The sequence below is a fragment of the Pongo pygmaeus genome, chromosome 11 (genome assembly GCF_028885625.2).
Source record: "Pongo pygmaeus isolate AG05252 chromosome 11, NHGRI_mPonPyg2-v2.0_pri, whole genome shotgun sequence".
NCBI lineage: Eukaryota > Metazoa > Chordata > Mammalia > Primates > Hominidae > Pongo > Pongo pygmaeus.
The window spans coordinates 130,634,295-130,655,911 of NC_072384.2; the positions used below are offsets into that span (position 1 = coordinate 130,634,295).

At 40.8% G+C, this 21,617-nt stretch overlaps 1 protein-coding gene across 2 annotated transcripts in view; it reads right to left on the reverse strand.

Moving 5' to 3' along the window:
- Positions 1 to 3,776: 3,776 nt before the first annotated feature.
- SLC16A14 (solute carrier family 16 member 14) overlaps positions 3,777 to 21,617 on the reverse strand; it is a 34,037-nt gene continuing 16,196 nt past the window's right edge. The window contains exons 3-5 of one of the 2 annotated variants that reach the window (XM_054477704.2): positions 18,506 to 18,649; positions 14,525 to 15,502; positions 3,777 to 6,318 (exon numbers count right to left, since the gene is read on the reverse strand). In XM_054477704.2, coding sequence (XP_054333679.1) covers positions 6,167 to 6,318; positions 14,525 to 15,502; positions 18,506 to 18,649 — 1,274 coding nt within the window. In that variant the 3' untranslated portion in view covers positions 3,777 to 6,166. The remainder of the gene's footprint in view (positions 6,319 to 14,524; positions 15,503 to 18,505; positions 18,650 to 21,617) is intronic. The other variant, XM_063648065.1, reaches the window with a different exon arrangement.

The following is a 21,617-nucleotide window of genomic DNA, read 5'->3' on the forward strand; positions in this document are numbered from 1 at the left end:
CATGAGCCATTAGACAAATCTAGCCATCATCTCAACTTAAATTTTCTATTAACCATTTTGCTATTAATATTATCATATGTTATCTAAGTGTCATAAAAGCAATCACCTTAACATTAAATACATGCATATTTTGCTGATAAGTCAAAAGACATTTGTTTTTATTAAACCAGCAATATTAAACTACTCATATTTACCAAAAGATTTACTCAAGTCACAAGAACTTGAAAAATATTTGGGCTTATTTATTTAATTTTTGATTACTCATTTATTGTTATGGCAATTTGATACCATGTAGACAATATCCAAACACAAGTATAGACATATGTGTATATGTAGACACAACATATAACTAAAACACATAAACATGTATGCATCTGAAAGTTGAAAAGATCAAGGAGTTCAATATAAAAGAAAGTAGAGCTAGGTCGGGCATGGTAGCTCATGCCTGTAATCCCAGCATTTTGGGAGGCGGAAGCAGGAGGGTCACTTGAGGTCAGGAGTTTGAGACCAGCCTGGCCAACAGGGTGAAACCCCATCTCTACTAAAAATACAAAAATTAGCCTGGCGTGGTGGCATGTGCCTGTAGTACCAGTTACCCAGGAGGCTGAGGCAGGAGAATTGATTGAACCCAGGAGGCAGAGGTTGCACTGAGCCAAGATCATGCCACTGCACTCCAGCCTGGGTGACAGAGTGAGACTGTCTCAAAAAAAAAAAACAACAAAAAAAGAGTAGCGCTTTAGACTGAGAGGAGCCTGTCCACTCACAATTCTTGGGGCTCCGTGAGGAAAAACAGAGGTACCCTACCCAAAAAGGAGGAGTCTGTGATGTCCTTTCTGTGTTCCTGAAGGGTCCTTGGGCTGCTAGAAGTTGTCTTGGTGTCAAAAGTGGCAAGAGGAAGAAGACACAGTAGTAAATGGAAGAACAAGTCCTAGAGTAGCCACTTTCAGAAGATCTTGTTTTCCAAATGGCCAGTAAGGTTTTACATTATCCTTGGCAAAAATCATGTCAATGAGAGGAGAAACAGACGGAGCACATATAGTTAGCAGGAGTTTCAGAAGAGAGAAATTCAGTTGACTGAGAAGCTGTTACAGAGAGAACAGAGGACTCAAATAAATGTATGTATACATATATAGCCTAAATATTGGTTTTAATTAAGTGTACTTTCGACTATACAGCTCTTAAAATATTTTTATCAGGTTTTAGCTGGGTTGATAGCAAACATTCCTGTTTCCTGGTTTTTTCCTTCTGAAATTTACACCAATGGTGGGGCGTATTTGTTTATTAGAGGTCTAGAGGAATCACTATTTAAAGCTGTTTGTGTTTGAAACCCAAGTTTCAAACTGTAACACTAGCACTTGTAGTCTGTGTGTTTCATTTGACAAGTGGTCATTCCTAGTGATAGTTCTTTAATTGTTTCACTGAACTTTTCTACTTCTTATTTTTTTTGAGACAGAGTCTCACTCTGTCGCTCAGGCAGGAGTGCAGTGATGTGATCCCGGCTCCTGAACTGCAACTTTGAACTCCTGGGCTCAGGTAGTTCTCCCACCTCAGTCTCCAAAGTAGCTGGGACTACAGGTGCACACCACAACACCCAGCTAACTTTTTAAACTTTTTTGTAGAGACAGGGTCTTACTATGTTACCTAGGCTGGTCTCAAACTCCTGGGCTCAAGCCTCAGCCTCCCAAAGTGCTGACATTACAGGCGTGAGTCACCACACCCAGCCCTACTTCTTTCATATTATTAATTACACCTTTTTTTGTTTGTTTTTGATATGGAGTCTCACTCTGTCGCCCAGGCTGGAGTGCAGTGGCATGATCTCGGCTCACTGCAGCCTCTGCCTCCTGGGTTCCAGCGATTCCCCTGCCTCAGCCTCCCAGGTAGCTGGGATTACAGGCACATGCCACCACGCCTGGCTAATGGTTGTATTTTTAGTAGACATGGGGTTTCACCATGTTGACCAAGCTGGTCTCGAACTCCTGACTTCAGGTGATCCAGCCGCCTTGGCCTCCCAAAGTGCTGGGATTACAGGCGTGAGCCACCATGCCAGGCTCTAGTTTCATTTAAACACGTCAGGAGTCATTTCCCTTGGCTTTGTTATCACTCTTCCTGCACTGGAGTAGTAGGTTACTTATGCATGCAGGCTGCTTGAGGGCAGGGGTTTTGCATTATCCTGCTTTGCTCCTATAGAAGCCCAGTCCACATTTGTTGATTGGAAAAGGACCGAGTAAAAGATTATACACTGTGAAGTCTTCATAGATAGTAATTGACCAGAATGTTGTATAAAAGGAAATAACGAGAGAGGTTCAGGACAAATATTTGAAATTCATTGGAATATTTTGCCCTTAAATATGTTGAGACCAGGTGTGTGATTTTAATATGCGTAAGAATCTACTGAGAAGCTTATCTAAAAGGAAGATTTACTGGTCCCATTCTCAATTCTCTAGGTTTTAAGTAGACCCAAAAATCTGCATTCAAAATAATTTTGGATACAAGTTTTAAATCGAAAAAGCATTATGTACATAAGGAAAAAAAAAAATCAGACCTACCTTAGTCCCCAGATTTTCTTCCCTGGAGACAACAACTATTAATGTTTTCTTATGTTTCCTTATGTTTCTTCCCAGCAATTTTCAATTCATGTCTAAGCCTATTACATATACGAATGACTTTTTTTTTGTAATGAAAACATATAATTGGGGGCATATTAAACATATTGCTTTATCTTGCCTTTTTTTTTCTTTTTTTCTTGAGACAGAGTCTTGCTCTGTCGCCCAGGCTGGAGTGAAATGGCATGACCCACCTCCTGGGTTCAAACGATTCTTCTGCCTCAGCCTCCTGAGTAGCTGGGATTACAGGTGCCCACCACCATGGCCAGCTAATTTTTGTATTTTTAGTTGAGACGGGGTTTCACCATGTTGCCCAGGCTGGTCTCGAACGCCTCAGCTCAAAGTGATCCATCCGTCTTGGCCTCCCAAAGTGCTGGGACTACAGGCGTGAGCCACCATGCCCAGCCTATCTTGCTTTTTTTTTTTGCACTATAGCTTCAGGCTGTTTCCGAATTCTACATATAGGTCTGCCTTTTTTGTTTAATAATTCTGTAAATTCCGCTGTATTATTATTGAGTCTATACTTTAAAATACTTTATACTGTACTTTAACAGTTATACTCTAATGGTTATCTATTGGTAGACATTTAAATTGTTTCCTGTCTTTTATTTTTTTATTTTTTTATTTTTCTTATTTGAGACGGAGTCTTGCTGTGTCACCAGGCTGGAGGGCAGTGGCGCGATCTCAGCTCACTGCAACCTCCACCTCCCGGATTCAAGCGATTCCCTTGTCTCAGCCTCTCGCGTAGCTGGGACTACAGGCGCATGCCACCATGCCTGGCTAATTTTTTGTATTTTAGTAGAGACAGGGTTTCACCATGTTGGCCAGGATGGTCTCGATCTCCTGACCTTGTGAACCGCCTGCACCCAGCCCAGTCTTTTACATAACAAACCATAAACAAAAAATCCTTTCATATTAGTCTGTGTTCATGTGTAGAAAATGATGTTAGAAATGCAATTGCTGGATTCAAAGATGTGTGCATTTTAAATTTAATACTTAGACTCAGCACTTTTCATAATCATTCTAGGTGATTCTGTCCACGTGGTTTGTAAATATACCTAGAGAAATAGTTTTTCAGGGGAAAGAATGAAACAAATAATTACCACCTGCATTTTAGGAGTATTCTCTTCGAGGCCAACAAAACAGAAATTTTATACAAAAACTCACTGACCATCTTCAAAGAGGACAACATTTATTTAGTTGTATGTAAATAAAAATTACTTGGATACATGAGGGGAAGACGATAAAGCACATGATATAAATATACAATTAACCGTTTATAATATCTTCAAAGAATGGCAAATAACATAAACAGGAAATATTTGCAGTAATTCTTTACAGTATTCTCTTTTACTCTGTTGTCAACATGAATACTGCAAGCAGGTCTTTATTTTTTTTGACAATGGGAACTTCCACTCATTTGGTAGAAGTCACCACTTTCAAAACATAGTGAGTCAACACACAACTGTACAAACTGAACGTGAGCAAGTCTAACTTAGATGTAATTAGAGTCGAGTCATTGGATAAAAAGTTCATATTGATGATACACAACCAGCAGTGCAAGCATCCAAATACATTGGCTATAGCACCATTTAAAATATTTAACACTGCCTCTTGTTAATTTGATGTTGTCAGAAAATGAAAGTAATGAAGCAATTTTTTAAAACATACAACATGTGTTTCAATCTAATCATCCTAATTCTATGGTAAATTACGTAGAGAGAGATAGAGGAGGGAGCATTGCCTCAGCTTTAAGATTATCTTTATCAAAATAGAGAGCTGGATTCTTTTAACAGCAGCCAAAGCTGTAATGATAACACATAGGGTTGTTGTGTTGAACCAAATGGAGTATGACATGCAATCTATTGTCTATAATAATTTACAGGCAATTCCCGAGTCATTGGAGGTAATATCGAGTGTATATATTAACCATGCTTTTGTCTCTCCTTTCCATTAGCTGCCTTTTATTATTTTGGTGGTCCTTTCATTATACAACCCCCCCCCACTAGACATTAGAGCAGGAAATAATGGGAGACGGAACAAAAAGAGAACTTGTCCATTGAATCACTTGTTAACAGCTCAGAAGGGCATGGTTGAGTATAACTGAAACTGCTGGCTAAAATTACGCTTGGGGTGGCATTGTTTGATTCCAATTCCTAGTAGCATTCCTGCGTCTAATTGTCAAGGATCATTGAGAATGGGCTGTATTCACTTTAGGTAAATTTGACCTAAGACACTGGCAATGATATTCAAGGATTTGTGTGTGTGTGATGATCAAATTGTGAGTAGAAATTTAAGTAGTCTTAAACTATCTGTAAACAAGTAAGGCAGCCAGAAATTTCAAATGATCTGGGAAGAATATTCTGCAGTCTGAAAAATGTTTGGCTTAGAAAAATAGACATCTCAGATAAAGAAAGGGCATTATTAGATGTCATGGATCACGGTCATCTTCTATATGAAATCAATCAAGAGAACTATTTTTAAAACTGTGCCACGCTCAGGCAAATGAATGGTCTATATAACAACACGAGAGTCTAGAGATGGGCTATTTGTTATCACTACTCCAATGCCAGGTGTGGCACAGACATCTACACTAAGGGCATTCCATTTATTATCCTCACAAATTGATAGTGTTATATTTTGGATTAGCAACATTCCTTGGAGATGATTTAACTATTAACTTTGTCAGTTAGCAATTAGTTCTATATTATATTTTTTGGGCAGAAGAAACTCAGAAAAAAATATTACAGGCCCCAGATCATGCTTATCATCTAAGAGGCCAATGATATGAATAAAAGTGCTTGAATTGTAGCCCTTGATTTAATGTTGTGCGTACAAATACGGCTTCTGCTAAGGAAATCATTACTGTTATTTCTTTGTTAAGGTTTTGTCTCAAGATTCCATTTATAACTGGATAACACTGAATTAGGATTAATGGCAAATGCCTTCTTTTAGAGGAGGATTTATGAGTCACAATCTCTAGCTCCAGAATTCACTCATAAAAATACAAGCTGTGTTTCTTTAATTGCACTAAATTGTATTACCTGTGGAATTAGAGCTCGCCTTTGTTTGATGCTAGTAGATCAATAGCTCCCGTAATAATTAATTTCTGAAATCTAATCATATTCTTGTGCTTGAAACCCATTTATCTGTAAGCTTTCTGGAAGCACACAGATACTTCAGTTTTGTCTTACAAAGAAGTGGTTGAGTTGAAAAGCTTTTATTCCCTGTTTTTGTTTTTAAAAGCTGTATTTAAAACCCTAGTCCCAGTAGATGACAAGAGAATGGTTTTTATAAGGGCATTTCTACCAATTATTTACTAGGCTGTCTTTGAACAACACTGTCATCTCTAGAATGTATGTAGTCCTTAAGATCTTCCAGCATTACATCTTCCCAGAGAGGCAGTGCTGCTTACAAACGAGGCTGTGACAATGGCATTTACAAATGACAGTGCCAGTTACCGTACAAAATGCTTTCCCACATCCTGTCATAGGTGCCTCACAGCAACCATGCGAGGTAGGCATGAGTATTACAATGAAACCTACACAGAACATTACATGATACTAAACATGTGCACCATCCATGTATTTTCTTCTGGATTGTTCTATCATTCGAATGCACGGCTGAATAAGTAAAAAGAGTATTCCTATCATGTAAAGCAAACCACATATGTAGAAGGAAAAATCATATTTTTGCGTGATGTCATAGATCCACCCTACAAAACAAAAAAGAATATATTCAGTGTCATGGAGTTGATACAACAAAAGTCAAGAACATAAAGCAGGCATTTACTGCTGCTATAAATGTTTCTGAAAGAATTTATATGTCATTTCATACCAATAAAATGTTTCATTTATCCATTTCTTTTCCTTTTTTGTTTTGTTTTTTATATTTTTTGGTTCTCATTTAGCCATTTTTAAGGGTGTGCTGTACACCAGTGTTCCCCGTGCCTAGGGAGGGCTGCATTCGTTAAACCCACTTGGTTGCTTTGGAAGGCATTTGAAGCAATTCCCAGCTGACTCATGGGGAGAACCTTCTGGTTCACTCAAAGGCCCACACAAGGCAGTGAAAAGCAGTGAAAAGCGAATCCGATGATTTTCTTTTTTCACAAGTGCAAACACGAATTTTTCTAAAACCTACAAAAACGATTCTGAAGTTTTTAGTGTGTATCAAAGGAGGCTGGGCAGAAGACATTTGAACTTTCATTTATTCTGAAATATTTGGGGGTACACATCTGTTCTAGAAAGAATCAAAATCTTCAGATGTTATAAAATTCACATTTACAGCCACAAAACTTTAATATTTACATTTATAAAACTCTAAGTTGCCAAAGATACTGCCAAAGATGCTGACTAAATTATGTTATTTTCAAATAATAATTTAATATTATAATCTAACAGCTTAATATAATAATCTTATTAGACATTCTGTAAAATACCACTATATTTCATGAATTCTAAGACAATGATGTGCCATTATTTTATGTATCAGTAAGAAATAAATATCCTTGTCAATTCAAATATGACTCAGTATTTCCTCAGGACTTTGTGAAAGGCATTCTAATTTGAGACATTAAAATATGAGAAAAATGTGTCTTAGAATCTATGAAATATGTTTCCTATATTTCAGTGATTAATTCTAAGAATGGGTCACAAGTCATGGTTTCCACATAGTCAACTACGCAAACTGAGAGGATTGAGCTACACACAAGAGTTTTATTTATGGTAAAAATGTAAATTTTAAACATTCATTTTTTTCCCTTTTAGTAAGTACATTAATTAGCAAAGACTTAAAATATAAATGATTTAGTGGCCGGGCTCAGTGGCTCACACCTGTAATCCCAGCACTTTGGGAGACCAAGGCGGGCAGATCACATGAAGCCAGGAGTTCGAGACCAGCCCGGCCAACATGGCAAAACCCGCGTCTCTACTAAAAAATACAAAAATTGGCTGGGTGTGGTGGTGCATGTCTGTAATCCCAGCTACCCAGGAGGCTGAGGCATGAGAATTGCTTGAACCCAGGAGGCAGAGGTTGCAGTGAGCTGAGATCGTGCCACTGCACTTCAGCCTGGGCAACAGAGCAAGACTCCATCTCAAAAAATAAAATGAAATAAAAAAATAAGATTTTATGATCAAACATAGTATTCCGTGGCCACTTTTCAGAAACATCTTTAAAAAAATCTAATTGGCAAATGAATGCATAAATGCACTTAAACTTCTCCCATCAAGAAACAGCCACACAAAAGCAACCAGGAAAGGTGTAAACCAGTCCCTCCAACTTCCTGGTTGTTATCTGTATCTCTTTGTTTATTGTATCTAGTGTGTGATGAATATGCCTGGATTATCTGTTTACAGCGATCAGTCAAGGCATTCATAAAGAAAAACAAACAATAGCATACAAATTTATAATCTTTTCTTTAAAAAAACAACACGTTAAAAGGTATGAATTCTGGATCTACTTTAAAAGTAAACCAAGTTTTTGAATTTGTTATTTGATGTAAAAAATAGAAAAGAAAAAAAAATCTGACTCTTAGAAGTGGCTCAGTAAAAAGTTCTGTCATCTTTTCTTAATCTATAATTGGAGACAAGGGGGACAAAAAAAGATTAAACGTAATCCAAAAATAATGCTTCAGCTTCAGAATTGAATTGGAAAGGCACATTGACACTGACCTATGAACAAAAATACACCCAACTTCTACTCAGTGTTATCAGTTGGCAACTGTGGACCATTGTGAATTAGGACAAAATGAACAATTCACTTGCGGATAATGCAGAGTGATCTGTATCTACAAAATACATGATGGGAATAACTGTTGTCTACACTTTAAAAAAAATCAGTAAATACAAATGAGGTTCTCATAGTCCACTCATCTCCATATGAAAGCTGACCAGGTCATTTTAATGGCTAAATCCCTGCTTTCCACATGATCAAGTGATTGACAGCAGAAAAGATGGCTGTAAGTAACAAACACCTGAACGGCTTGTTTCAAATGGCTGAAACAAGTCGAACTATTATTGCTGCTTAACGTGAACCTTGGAAATAGGACAAAATCCTACCTGGCTGGAAAATTAAGCTGTATTTCGTTCAGACTATTTATTTACGTTTTGGTGGAAGTGGTTGATTATAAGCTCCAGGCTCTGTGATGTGGCCCCTGCCTACATCTCTCCCCTGCTCATCAGCACAAGCCATGCTGAATTTGTTAGCATCTCAAATACATTTCTCTTGGCTCCTTATCTGAACATGTCCTGTTCCCCCTTCTGGGTGGGACAGTAATAAATACCATCACCCTCAGAGCACCCTAGGATTCCCTTTTCCCCATCCCATCCTTCATCTTTACTCTGCAGAATATAAAAAATGTCTGTTAAGTATATTACATATTGCTACAGTTTTAAATTGAATTCATTATTATTATTATTATTATTGTTATTATTATTTGGGACGGAGTCTCACTCTGTCACCCAGGCTGGAGTGCAGTGGCACAATCTCGGCTCACTGCAGCCTCCACCCTGCCGGGTTGAAGCAATTCTCCTGCCTCAGCCTCCTGAGTAGCTGGGATTACAGGCAGCATGCACCACCACGCCTGGCTAATTTTTGTATTTTTAGTAGAGACAGGGTTTCCCCATGTTGGCAAGGCTGGTCTCAAACTCCTGACTTCAGGTAATCCACCCGCCTCAGCCTCCCAAAGTGCTCGGATTACAGGCGTGAGCCACTGTGCCCGGCCAAATTCATTATTATTATTATTTTTTTTAAAAATGGTCCTCTTTCCTCTAAAAATATAAGCATTTGTAAAAGCACCTCCACATGCCCAAGCTTCAAATGTAACTCATGTCAGTTTTTTTTTAAAAAAGCACACCCAACTTCACTGAACAATTTAACATCGTACAAATTTAGGAGTAGTCCTAAATTTCATGTTAAGTTAATCCCATAGGTTTTCCCCAATCTACCTTTAGGATTTATTTATAAATAACTCTGGATCCTGCCATCTCCCTTTGGTGCCTGTTTTAATATTTCTGCTAGTTTGAATTCAAACCCAGTCGGATGTAAAGCAGGTCAAGAGAGACAGGACTCTACCAGGAGCTTTGACTCTCAGCACAAGTTGACACAACTTTTTCAGAGAGAAGAGAGTTCCTACAAGCTGCCCTCCTCATGCATCCTTCACCACCCCTCCTGGAGGTCTGACCTCAGTTCTTGGATTTGGAATCTGGGATTCTTGGCAACCCTGGATTCTTGGCAACCCTCATCCAAGCACCAAGTCAAACCTACAGCTTCAAAGTAAAATCTGGTTCCCTATTAAAGTGCATTTTCTTTTCATTTGAGTCTGTCAAATAAGTAATAGCTGTTTTTCATATTAATTAAATAAGGGCCCCCAGCTTTTGGTGGAAAACATTGCAAATTATTGTTAAGGTGTTAGATTTTATGTGAATGGAAGAGATGTGTGTGGAAATTGGTCGGTCAAATCTGATGGCTGAGGTTTTGCCATATTATACACTGAAACATCTAGGAAAGTATGTACTACTATTACATAATTTTGTTTTATTTTATTTTATTTTATTTTAATTTTGAGACAGATTCTTGCTCTTGTTGCCCAGGCTAGAGTGCAGTGGCGTGATCTTGGCTCACTGTAACCTCTGTCTCCCGGGTTCAAGCAATTCTACTGCCTCAGCCTCTCAAGTAGCTGGGATTACAGGTGCCTAATTTTTGTATTTTTGTAGAGGTGAGGTTTCACCATGTTGGCCAGGCTGTCTCCAACTCCTGACCTCAGGTGATCCGCCCACCTCGGCCTCTCAAAGTGCTGGGATTACAGGCATGAGCCACTGCACCCAGCCTATGTTACATCTTTAAAGGGATTGAACAAAACGCCCAACAATATTATAAATAAATTAGAACAAAAAGTCCATGCTGCTGAATGACATGGTTGAAGTGTCTGTTCAATATGTCTGATTCTACATTCTTGAAACTGTTTTTTTTTTAAAAGAAGGTAATGTGAACAGTAATTTTCCTTGCAGCAAACCCAGCTAAGTAATAATTTCTAGCGCACCTTGAATTTCTAGCAAGAGTGCAATGTGGTCATTTAGTCACTCATGTTGCCAGTCACTCTGTGCCTACAGTGCACATAAATGGTGGCTTGCATCTTATTGCAATCTTGGCTCCTTGGCCTGGAAAGTCAATAAATGAAACATCATGCAGGTAGCCAATGAATGTTGTTCATCATTCCTTAGTGCATGAATTCAATGGAAGATGAAGAAACCAACAAATGCAAATAAAGAAATTCCCCTTTAGCTTGCTGGCCTAGACAGGCACATCTGAATGTTGATTTTGGGGTTTCCAAGGCAGCATATGATATGCATCATAGAAGGCTCCCAACCATTAATACAACGATTTCTACCATCCATGGTGGATTCCATTCCACTACGGAATCCACCTGTAGGGAGGAACCTTGAAGCAGTCAAGAGATAAGACCTGATGACTGAGGGTTGGATATAACTCCCTGTCCTCTATTTATCATTCCTTTCTCTTCCACTTAAGAAAGCTCACTAGAATGCAGATGAGTGGACAGCACATGACCACAGGGATGGGATAAGGAAACTATCCTGGCAAACTCTGGTGCTTTGACTACCAATGATCGCGAGAATTACTCATGCCATACCTCACAGTTGTGTTGTGATGCTGCCATTGAAATCTGACGGATCAAGACAAAACGACCCGAGCCTGCCCATTAGAAGAAAGTACCCCTAGATCATGCAAAGAACCATCAGTGACAGAGTCCATTTCTGCATACAATGTATCTGAAGGACCTCCAACAAGAGGGTGGAGGAGCCACTACTATGTCCCCATATCTCCAATGGATATTTAACATCTCTAGCAGGCACCATTGGCTGACTAATTCAACTGCCAATCCCAATTCTTTTCTCCTTTTCTTCCTCTAGTACAGAGGCTGGAAAGCAAAATACTCCATTCACAGCTCCCCTTGAAGCTTGAACTAGCTGTGTGATATAGTTCTGGCCAATCAGATGTAAGTGGAATTTTGCTGGGACTGAGCCTTTCCCCACTTCCTTCTCCCTGCTATAAATGATGTAGTGGCTGGAGATACAGCAACCATTGTGTCACCATGAGGCAGTTAGCATGAGGAAAGGGCCAAGAAGATCTCTGAGACATTGCCCCAATATCCTCCAGTCCCTGAACTCTATATTTCTTGTTATGTGACAGAAATCTGGGTAAACTATCATTGTCAGGATGTTGTAATCAAATGCATTCTGACCTGACAGAGAATTTTACATAATGAGATCAGTGAGCAATTTTAGACCTTTCAACTGCCAGTATAGTTTGCTCCATTGCTATAGTCATTTTCACCTAAAAATGCTGCATCTGCATTTCTGTGCACAGGCAGACAACAGGAGCAGCTTGCTCCAGGAGGAGCCCTATATGTAGCCCTGGGGATTCCTAAAGTGACTCTTGGACTTTAAACCTTTAGTCAGCCAACTGCTGGTGTTGTCTGCTGTACAGGCAAAAATCTATGATTTCTTGTACTTCAAATTTCAAGAGGATTTAAAAGCATGTTTGTTGGCGCAAGCTCTCTGCCATTGGGGGTCTTAAGGGAGAGGGTGACTTCATGACTTACAGAAAGACTGGGAAAAAAGGGGGCAGGGAGGGCTTTGTCCTGTACCCATGGGATTCCTTCACCCACTGGGGAGAGCTATTCCTGCCAGAAGATATTAGAATAAAGGGCCTGGAGGGCCCAGACAGGAGGGTGCTTGGGGGTGGCTGGGGAGAGGGGACATCTGAACAGGTGAGGCTCCACTGGGTTAGCTTGAGGCTCTGCACAAAACCTCTAGCAGCTCTGACAATCACCACCAGCCCTGGCTGTCTGTCTGAGGGCCACCACCAGAGAGCACCTTTGTGTTGGCATTCTGCCCCAGCCTCTGCCATGCTATGCAGACTCCTGTCTCCAGTTCTTGGGCAGAAGATAGACCTCGTTATCTTCACACAGTACCTGGTGTCTTGGGGCATGAGTCTATCTGCTCAAACCTGACTTGCCTTTCCACGAAGGCACTGGCCTAGACACAAGATTCCTTGGTACTTACGGCTTCTGGTATGCCCGAATACCAAGTTCTCTGGTTAATTTGCTTCTTGCAAATGAAGGGAATACATGACAGAGAATGTATCCTAGATGTTGCCAACTAGTGGCCTCCGGGCCTGTGGTAGGCAGAATGCTCCTACCCCCCAAAACACCAAAGTCCTAATTTCTGGACCCCGTGAATATGTGACCTAACAGGGCAAAAGGGACATTGCAGGTGTGATTAATTTAGGACCTGGGCTGGGGAGATGATCCTGGATTTCCCAGGTGAGCCCAGTGTAATCATAGGCACCCTTGTAAGTGAAAGGAGGTGGCTGGGCATGGTGGCTCACGCCTGTAATCCCAGCACTTTGAGAGGCTGAGGCAGGAGGGATCACAAGGTCAGGAGTTCGAGACCAGCCTGGCCAATATGGTGAAACCCCGTCTCTACTAAAAATACAAAAAAAAAAAAATTAACCGGGCATGGTGGTGCATGCCTGTAATCCCAGCTACTCAGGAGGCTGAGGCAGGATAATTGCTTGATCCTGGGAGGCGGAGGTTGTGGTGAGCTGAGATCATGCCACTGCACTCCAGCTTGTGTGACAGAGGGAGACTCTGTCTCAAAAAAAAAAAAGCGAAAGGAGGTGGCAGGGAGTCCGAATCACAGAGAAGTGGGAAGGCGTTACACTGCTGGCTTAGAAGATGGAGCAAGAGGGCATGCGCCAAAGAATGAAAGTGGCCTCCAGATGCTGGAAAAGACAAGGAAACAAATTCCCCCCTAAAGCCTCAAGAAGGAATTCAGCTCTGCTGACCTCCAGAACAGTAAGATAATAAGTGTGTGTGTGTGTGTGTGTGTGTGTGTGTGTGTGTGTGTGTGTGTGTGTAGATGGGGTCTCGCTGTATTGCCCAGGCTGGTCTTGAACTCCTGAGCTCAAGTGATCCTCCTGCTTCGGCCTCCCAAAGTACTGGAATTACAGGTATGAGCTACCACTCCTGGCCAATCTGTATTGTTTTAAGCCACCATAAGTTTCTGGCAACTTATTATAGCAACAATAGGAAGCGAATGTAGGGCTGGATCGAGTCCATGGATGTGTTCTGTTACACCTGCCACATGGTGTTTTGGAAATCTGTTAGTGCTACCTAACAGTACAGATTCTTAGCTTCCCTTAGGGGGAAACAACAACAGAAGATCTGGCAACAATTCTCAGTATTTCTTGGTGACAAAAATCAGCTGGAACTGCCCAGAGGCCACCTTCAAATGGGTAAGGAACCTGTCAGTATTCCATCACCCCATCCGCTTTATTTCCTCACTCTACCAGCCTGGCTGCTTTATCATGTGGATAAGATCAAAAGTTCATCTACATTTCATCTATATTCTACATAAAAGAATGGCCTTGGCCAGGTGCGGTGGCTCACGCCTGTAATCCCACCATTTTGGGAGGCTGAGGCGGGTGGATCACTCGAGGTCAGAAGTTCGAGGCCATCCTGGCCAACATGGTGAAACCCCCATCTCTACCAAAAACATTAAAAATTAGCCGGGCATGGTGGTGCACACCTGTAATTCCAGCTAGTTGGGAGGCTAAGGCAGGAGAATCACTTGAACCTGGGAGGCAGAGGTTGCAGTGAACTGAGATCGCACCACTGCACTCCAGCTGGGGCGACAGAGCAAGACTCCGTCTTGAAAAAAAAAAGAAAGAATAGGCTTTAACTTGATAAAATGTATAAATGAGAAAGTAGGGGGCAGGAATGGGAAGATAAAAGGAACATGTACACAAATGGAAACCTCCTTCTTCTTTATCTGGGACTTTATAACATAACACACCATATCTACATGCACTCTGAGCTCTTAAAACCTCAGAGAGTTTACCTGCAAAAGGTGGTCCCAGCAACGCAGAGATGCCGTTAGCACAGATGATGATGCCGTAGGCATTGGCCAGGTGTTCAATGCCAACCAAATCTTCAGTCACTACGGGCATTAGGGAGAAATAACCACTGGAAAACCCTATCAGTGCACAGATGACCGCCAGGCCAGCGTATGTGTGCATCAACGGCAGAATAAAAATACTGAGGACAAGGGTGAAGTTGGCCAACAGGAAGACATTCCAAACACTAATGCAAGGCAAGTCGGCTATGACGCCCAGGATCACTTTTCCAAAGATGTGAACTATTGCTATAATTGACGTCAGAGGGAAAACGTCGTTTTGCTCCGATAAGTTATACAAATTGACGATTTCTGGGAGGTGAATGAAGGGGATGACAAAGCTGCTGTATGCAAACAAAGCCCAGAAAATAAAGGCTACAAACATTCGATTGGTAAATAGAGAGGCTGTCCCAAAGTAGCCCGAATACCAGTCCTCGAAGCCCTTCCTGACTCTCATGGTGAGCCAGCTGACAGTCTTCAGAATCCGGAGGGCACACATGTTCTTCCTGTGCCCGGCCTGATCGGAGCACTCCTGGGCTTGCAGGTCGCAGAGGGTCTCCTCGTTCCCGGGCCCACCATCCTTCTCTTCTGTTCTTCCCTGCTGTCCAGTTGACTTCACAGATTGCGTGGAGTGCGCTGGCAGGACGCTCAGATCTCTCTCTCCTGGGTCGTTTGGGTTTTTACCAGGAGAGAGGGGCCTCATGAGGGCCCCACAAACACACAGGTTTAAGGAAACGGCACCTTGGATCAACATGGCATTCCTCCAGCCGTACTCCGCGCACAGGTACTTCAGCAGCACAGTCATTAGGAACGTACCGAATCCGGTCCCCGTGGTGCTGAGGCCCTGGGCGAGGGCGCGTCTCTTCTGGAAATACCTGCCCACCATGACTACTGCTGGCAGGTAGGCCATCCCGCTGCCCAGGCCTGCGCAGGCCGACAGGGGAAGAAAAGACACAGTGCAACATCAGTGGCCATATCCAGAATTCGCAGCAAAGATCACCTGCATTTCCTTAATTAGCATCTATTTATGCTTTTTATTTCTAACAAAGCAATAACAGTGATTATTTAAAAAGCAGCTCCCAGAGATAAGCCCCAGAAAGACCATCCACCCGAGCAGGTTTTTAGCCCGCCATTTTCCCCAACAGGCTTTGCGGCACAAGTTCCTCCAATAACAAAATGGAGAAGCATTCTCACATCAGAAAAATAGAAGCTCCAGGCAGGCAGGACCATGTATTTTCGCCACTGGTATGCCCAGGACTGCCCAGAACACACAGCATGTGCTTAGCAAGTTGCTGGGAGAATGAATGTCTTCTCTGAGGGCCTCTGCTGTCTTAAGCCTCCCTTGATTGCACTATGTGTCCAGAGACCCCAACCTGGCTCCTTAGTCTCAGCAAAAGGAGTGTTTATTCCCCCACCATAACACAAAAATCCCACTGCTAGCCCTATTCACCGGACTATTACAGGGAAGAGTTTCTAATGTACTCAGGGAAAATATCTGACTTTTTTTTTTTTTTGAGACAGGGACTCACTCTGTTCCCCAGGCTGGAATGCAGTAGTGCAATCACAGCTCATTGCGTCCTCGAACTCCCCAGGCTCAGATGATCCTCCCACCTCTGTCTCCCAAGTAGCTGGGACTATCACCGTGTGTGGCTAATTTTTGTATTTTTTTTGTAGACACGTGGTTTCACCATGTTGCCCAAGCTGGTCTCAAACTCCTGGGCTCACGCGATTCACCTGCTTTGGCCTCTCAAAGTGCTGGGATTACAGGTGTGAGCCACTGCTCCTGGCCAACATCTGACATTTTTAAAGAACCGTTTTCACCAGAGGAATATGTTCTAGTGATCTATTGTACAATATGGTGACTGTACTTAGTAATAATGTATTCTGTATTTTTCAAATTGCTAAATGTAGATTTTAAATGTTCTCATCACAAGTATGTGAGGTGATGGATATGTCAATTAGCCTTCTTCAATCATTCTACAATATATACATGTATCAGAACATTACATTTGACTCCACAAATATTTACCATTGTCAATTACGACTAAAATAGAAATATTAAAAATGTATTACGTATAATGAGGGAAAAAAAGAACTGTTATCAGGTCCTTCAATCAATGGTTTTTAAACTATGCTTCAAAGGTTACAGAAGTGCTTTATGTGTGTATGCGTATAGATATATATTACAAGAAGCAACTTGCGGATTTATATGGACAATAGGTTATTATGTTCACCTTCTCCTCCTATCAAAAGATACATACTTAAGCTTATATGTTTTACATATGTATATATATATAACCATATTTACCTATTAGCTAACATTTACTGAGCACTTTGCTAAGTGCTTTATACAAATTATGTCCTTTAATGGTTTCAACAACCATGTAAACTAAGCTCTCTTCATTATACCCATTTTGCAGATAAGGAAACTGAGGTATAAGTAGGTTAAATAACTTGCCCAAAGTCACACAGATAATAACAATGAAAAAAGAAAAGCCAGAATTCCAAGCTAACTTTTAACTCTTATGCTAATGCATTCATTGTAGCTCTGTACTCAAAAAGAATGTCAAATTGGATTCAGTTTATTTAAAATGCAATTGTACAAGTAATTACTCATCTGTGTGAATCACGCTACCTGTTGATAAAGGAAATTGTGGCTGGGAATATATTTTGCATAATGGATATGCAGATTGTGGTGCCTGGCAGCCAATATTAACCTCTTCACTGGGGAATGACAACTTAACTGTACTCTAGATTTGCTTCTTCGTCTCTACATATATGTGTGGTTTATGCTATTTTATGAATTTGAACAGGGCTGAAAGAGTAAATGATTATAAGGCCAGGCGCTGTGGCTCACACCTGTAATCCCAGCACTTAGGGAGGCCAAGGCAGGAGGATCACCTGAGGTCGGGAGTTCAAGACCAGCCTGACCAACATGGAGAAACCCTGTCTCTACTAAAAATGAGTAATTAGCTGGGCATGGTGGTGCATGCCTGTAATCCCAGCTATTTGGGAGACTGAGGCGGGAGAATTGCTTGAACCCAGGAGGCAGAGGTGGCAGTGAGTCGATATCGTGCCATTACACTCCAGCCTGGGCAACAAGAGCGAAACTCCGTCTCAAAAAAAAAAAAAAAAAGAGCAAATGATTATTAAAGAGTAAATGAACTTTATTGGTTTCCTTAATCTTTGTTTTTTTAATGTTTACTTATCTATTTATGTTTTTTCTTTTCTATTTTCACACAGGAGGCTTTATTATTATTATTATTATTGAGACAGAGTCTTACTCTGTCAACCAGACTGGAGTGCCGTGGCGCAATCTTGGCTCACAGCAACCTCTGCCTCCTGGGTTAAAACTATTCTCATATCTTAGCCTGCTGAGGAGCTGGGATTACAGGCATGTGCCACCGCACTTGGCTATTTTTTTTTTGTATTTTCAGTAGAGACGGGGTTTCACCATGTTGGCCAGGCTGGTCTTGAACTCCTGGCCTCAAGTGATCTGCCCACCTTGGCCTTCCAAAGTGTTGGGATTACAGGCATGAGCTACTGCCCCTGGCCTATTATTTAGCTTATTTCCCACACCACACCGATGTAATTTCCTTAATCTTTGGTCCATTCACCTAAGTCAACGTTACTGCCTTCCTTTTCCTGTTCCTCACTGGAGATAGCATTGGCGTTTAGAACCAGGCATACGGAAATATAATTTGATTCTATTAGGCAGACCAAGTATTGTTGTTAGGCCCACTTAAGGCATATTAAAATGTAATGTTAAAATGTATTTCCAGGAGTGTAGGGAGGGGTTGGGGTAAAGTGGGGTGGAGGAAACAGAACAGAATGTTTTAATGTGTCTCTTTTCTCCACAATTAAATCCACTGCCAAGATGTCTTATAAAACATTTAAAATTGAGCTTAAAAAAAGCCACATGCTTACCAGCTGCGACTCCAAAAGTAATGAAGAGATAATGCACGTTTGCAGCATAGGCACTCAACACCCAGCCCAGGGAGTTGACGAGCCCTCCAATGATCGCAGTCTGGCGGCACCCACAGGTGTTAATGAACAAGCCGATGAAAGGGCCTGCCACAGAGCATTGGAAAAGGAATTGACTAAAGGCGCTTCAGTTTTATTCTTTCTCATAAATCTTCATGTGAAGACAAAGAATAAAATGTTACTAGAGCTGTTAAATGACACAAAAAGCCCCCATTGCTTTATATGCCAAACATTTTTAGCACGCAAGGATGATTTTAAGTAATTTCATCAGCGAGCACAAGGTTCTAGATGTTCAAGAAAGGCAGACCTGAAATAAATAGACATTCATTCTTTCATCTACAAGAAAACCAGTGGTCTAGGAGCTATCTCTAGCCTGTGAATGCATTTTGTCGATCCCATACAAAGTCTAAAAAATGTCTGGAATTAGTTGCCAATGTTTAAAAATTAAAAGGATTCACAAAAAGTCCAGTGGCAACACAGACTACCTTCCCACAGGACCAAAGTTAGTTGGAGCTGTGCAGTGGCTGAGCCCGTTTGACTGGGACCCACTCTTTCCAGTTTGCTGCAGTCTCTATCCTTGCCTCTGGTCTTAAACCTGGCCTCAATTACATTATTTCTTTGGCTTCTTTCCAAATAGAAAAACATTTCAGTTTTTGACTAAAATAGAAATATTAAAAATGTATTACGTATAATGAGGGAAAAAAAGAACTGTTATCAGGTCCTTCAATCAATGGTTTTTAAACTATGCTTCAAGGATACAGAAGTACTTTGTGTGTGTGTGTTTATAGATATATATTACAAGAAGCAACTTGGGGATTTATATGGACAGTAGGTTATTATGTTCACCTTCTCCTCCTATCAAAAGATACACACTTAAGCTTATATGTTATATATATATATATAACCATATTTACCTATTAGCTAACATTTACTGAGCACTTTGCTAAGTGCTTTATACAAATTATGTCATTTAATCATTTCAACAACCATGTAAACTAAGCTCTCTTCATTATACCCATTTTGCAGATAAGGAAACTGAGACCAAAAGGGAGTACAGGAAGGGAGTCTTCAGAACTCCTGGGCTTCAGGCAGAAAACTAATAGCCTGCTTTCATGAGGATACCCCGATTGAAACCAAGCTGAAAAGAACTAGTTGTCATCACTTCATACAGATTCCCATCCCGGCTGGTGTGCACGGTCTCTGACCAGACCTATCAGGCTATGGAGATTTGGGAATCCATTTCCATTGTGTAAGATGTGACAACACTCACAGTGGCACGGTATTTTATGAGATGCATTCTGATTGTTTCCTTTACACTGACTTTCTAGTTTTGTTTTGTTTTCTTGTTTTTGTTTTGATACAGGGTCTCACCCTGTCACCCAAGCTAGTGTTCAGTGGTGTGATCACGGCTCACTGCAGCCTTGACCTCCCTGGGATCAAGCGATCCTCCCATCTCAGCCTCCTGAGTAGCTGGGCCTACAGGCTTGTGCTATCATGTCCTGCTAATTCTGTATTTTTTTATAGAGATAGGGTTTCGCCATGTTGTTCAGGCTGGTCTAGAATTTCTAGGCTCAAAGGATCTGTCTGCCTTGGCCTCCCAAAGTGCTGGGATGACAGGCTTGAGCCACAGCCCCTGGCTGACTTTCTAGTTCTTAATTGTCAACCTTCTTTATTCTACTCCTGATTTTGTGGTAATTTCTGATGTCACTGAAGCTGAATGCTTATCTTGTGATCAATGATTCCTTGTTTAAATAGGAATCCAGATTTATATGAGCTAGTACTCAATATTCAGTAAGATGGCATATTTTAATCATCTTATTTTTGATCATTACAAAGTTATGAAACCTTATATGCAGATGAACTATGATAAAAACTTGTTTAAAGAGCTTCCCTTTTGGCTTAAACTGAAATAAAGTTTCCTTTAAAGTTCTAACTATATTCATGTGCATATCTGGGTACAGTCAGCTAATGAGTTTATTTTGTCTAGTGGTTTTGTGGGTGCCTAATCCTAAAAACTATGAAGGCAAAGACTTATTAATTTAATTAACTCTGTTGCATTACAGGAAATAATTCAGTAAATTAACTCCTTAGAATAGACTTAATATCTTAAACATACTTTATATAAATGTTATTTGTTATTAAATATGCACATTATAGAAATAATATATAAAATAAATGCACTGATAAAAAATCTGATGGAATTACTGGGGTTAACTGAAATTCACATACCATAAGTTAGAGATACTCGTTTGATTTCTTTACACATTTTTATTTTTGTTTTTCTAAACCCATGGTTACTTGACTGCGCCTAGCTTGGATGAGTGGGTAAAAAAGAGAAAAATGCATGACTTGTCAGTTTGCTGTTTGTAGCCCTTTGAAAGGTCAACAGATCACAGTTCAGTAGCACAGTCATATTTTCCACTTCACAGAAAGGGCCCAGAAGCAAATTTTTCTGAGGTGCTTTATGAAACATTACATTAAAAAGGCGTTTGAGAAAAAAAAAAAAGGAGAAAATTCCAAACTCAGTGCAAATATTCATGTCTGGAGGAATTTTATAAATTAAAAAAAAGTATAACTATTTTACTGCTAAAAACATTAACTGAACAGCCAGGCACTGCTATCAACTTAATCAACTCTCGCATGCTGGGGCTTCAGTCATTTATGATTTGCAGATGAGCAAAGCGAGACCCAGAAATGCTGTGACTTCTCCATGTTTATAAAATATATGTACATTGAAAAAAAAAAAAAAACCCAAGCTTTTTGACTCTCAGTTTCCTCCCTCCCTCCCTCCCTTCCTTCCATCTCTTTCTTTCTCTCTCTCTCTCTTTCTTTCTTTTTTGAGACAGTTTCACTCTTGTTGCCCAGGCTGGAGTGCAGTGGTGCCATCTCAGCTCACTGCAACCTCTGCCTCCTGGGTTCAAGCGATTCTCCAGCCTCAGCTTCCTGAGTAACTGGGATTACAGGTGCTCGTCACCATGCCCAGCTAGTTTTTTGTATTTTTAGTAGAGACAAGGTTTCACCACGTTGGCTAGGCTGGTCTCGAACTGCTGACTTC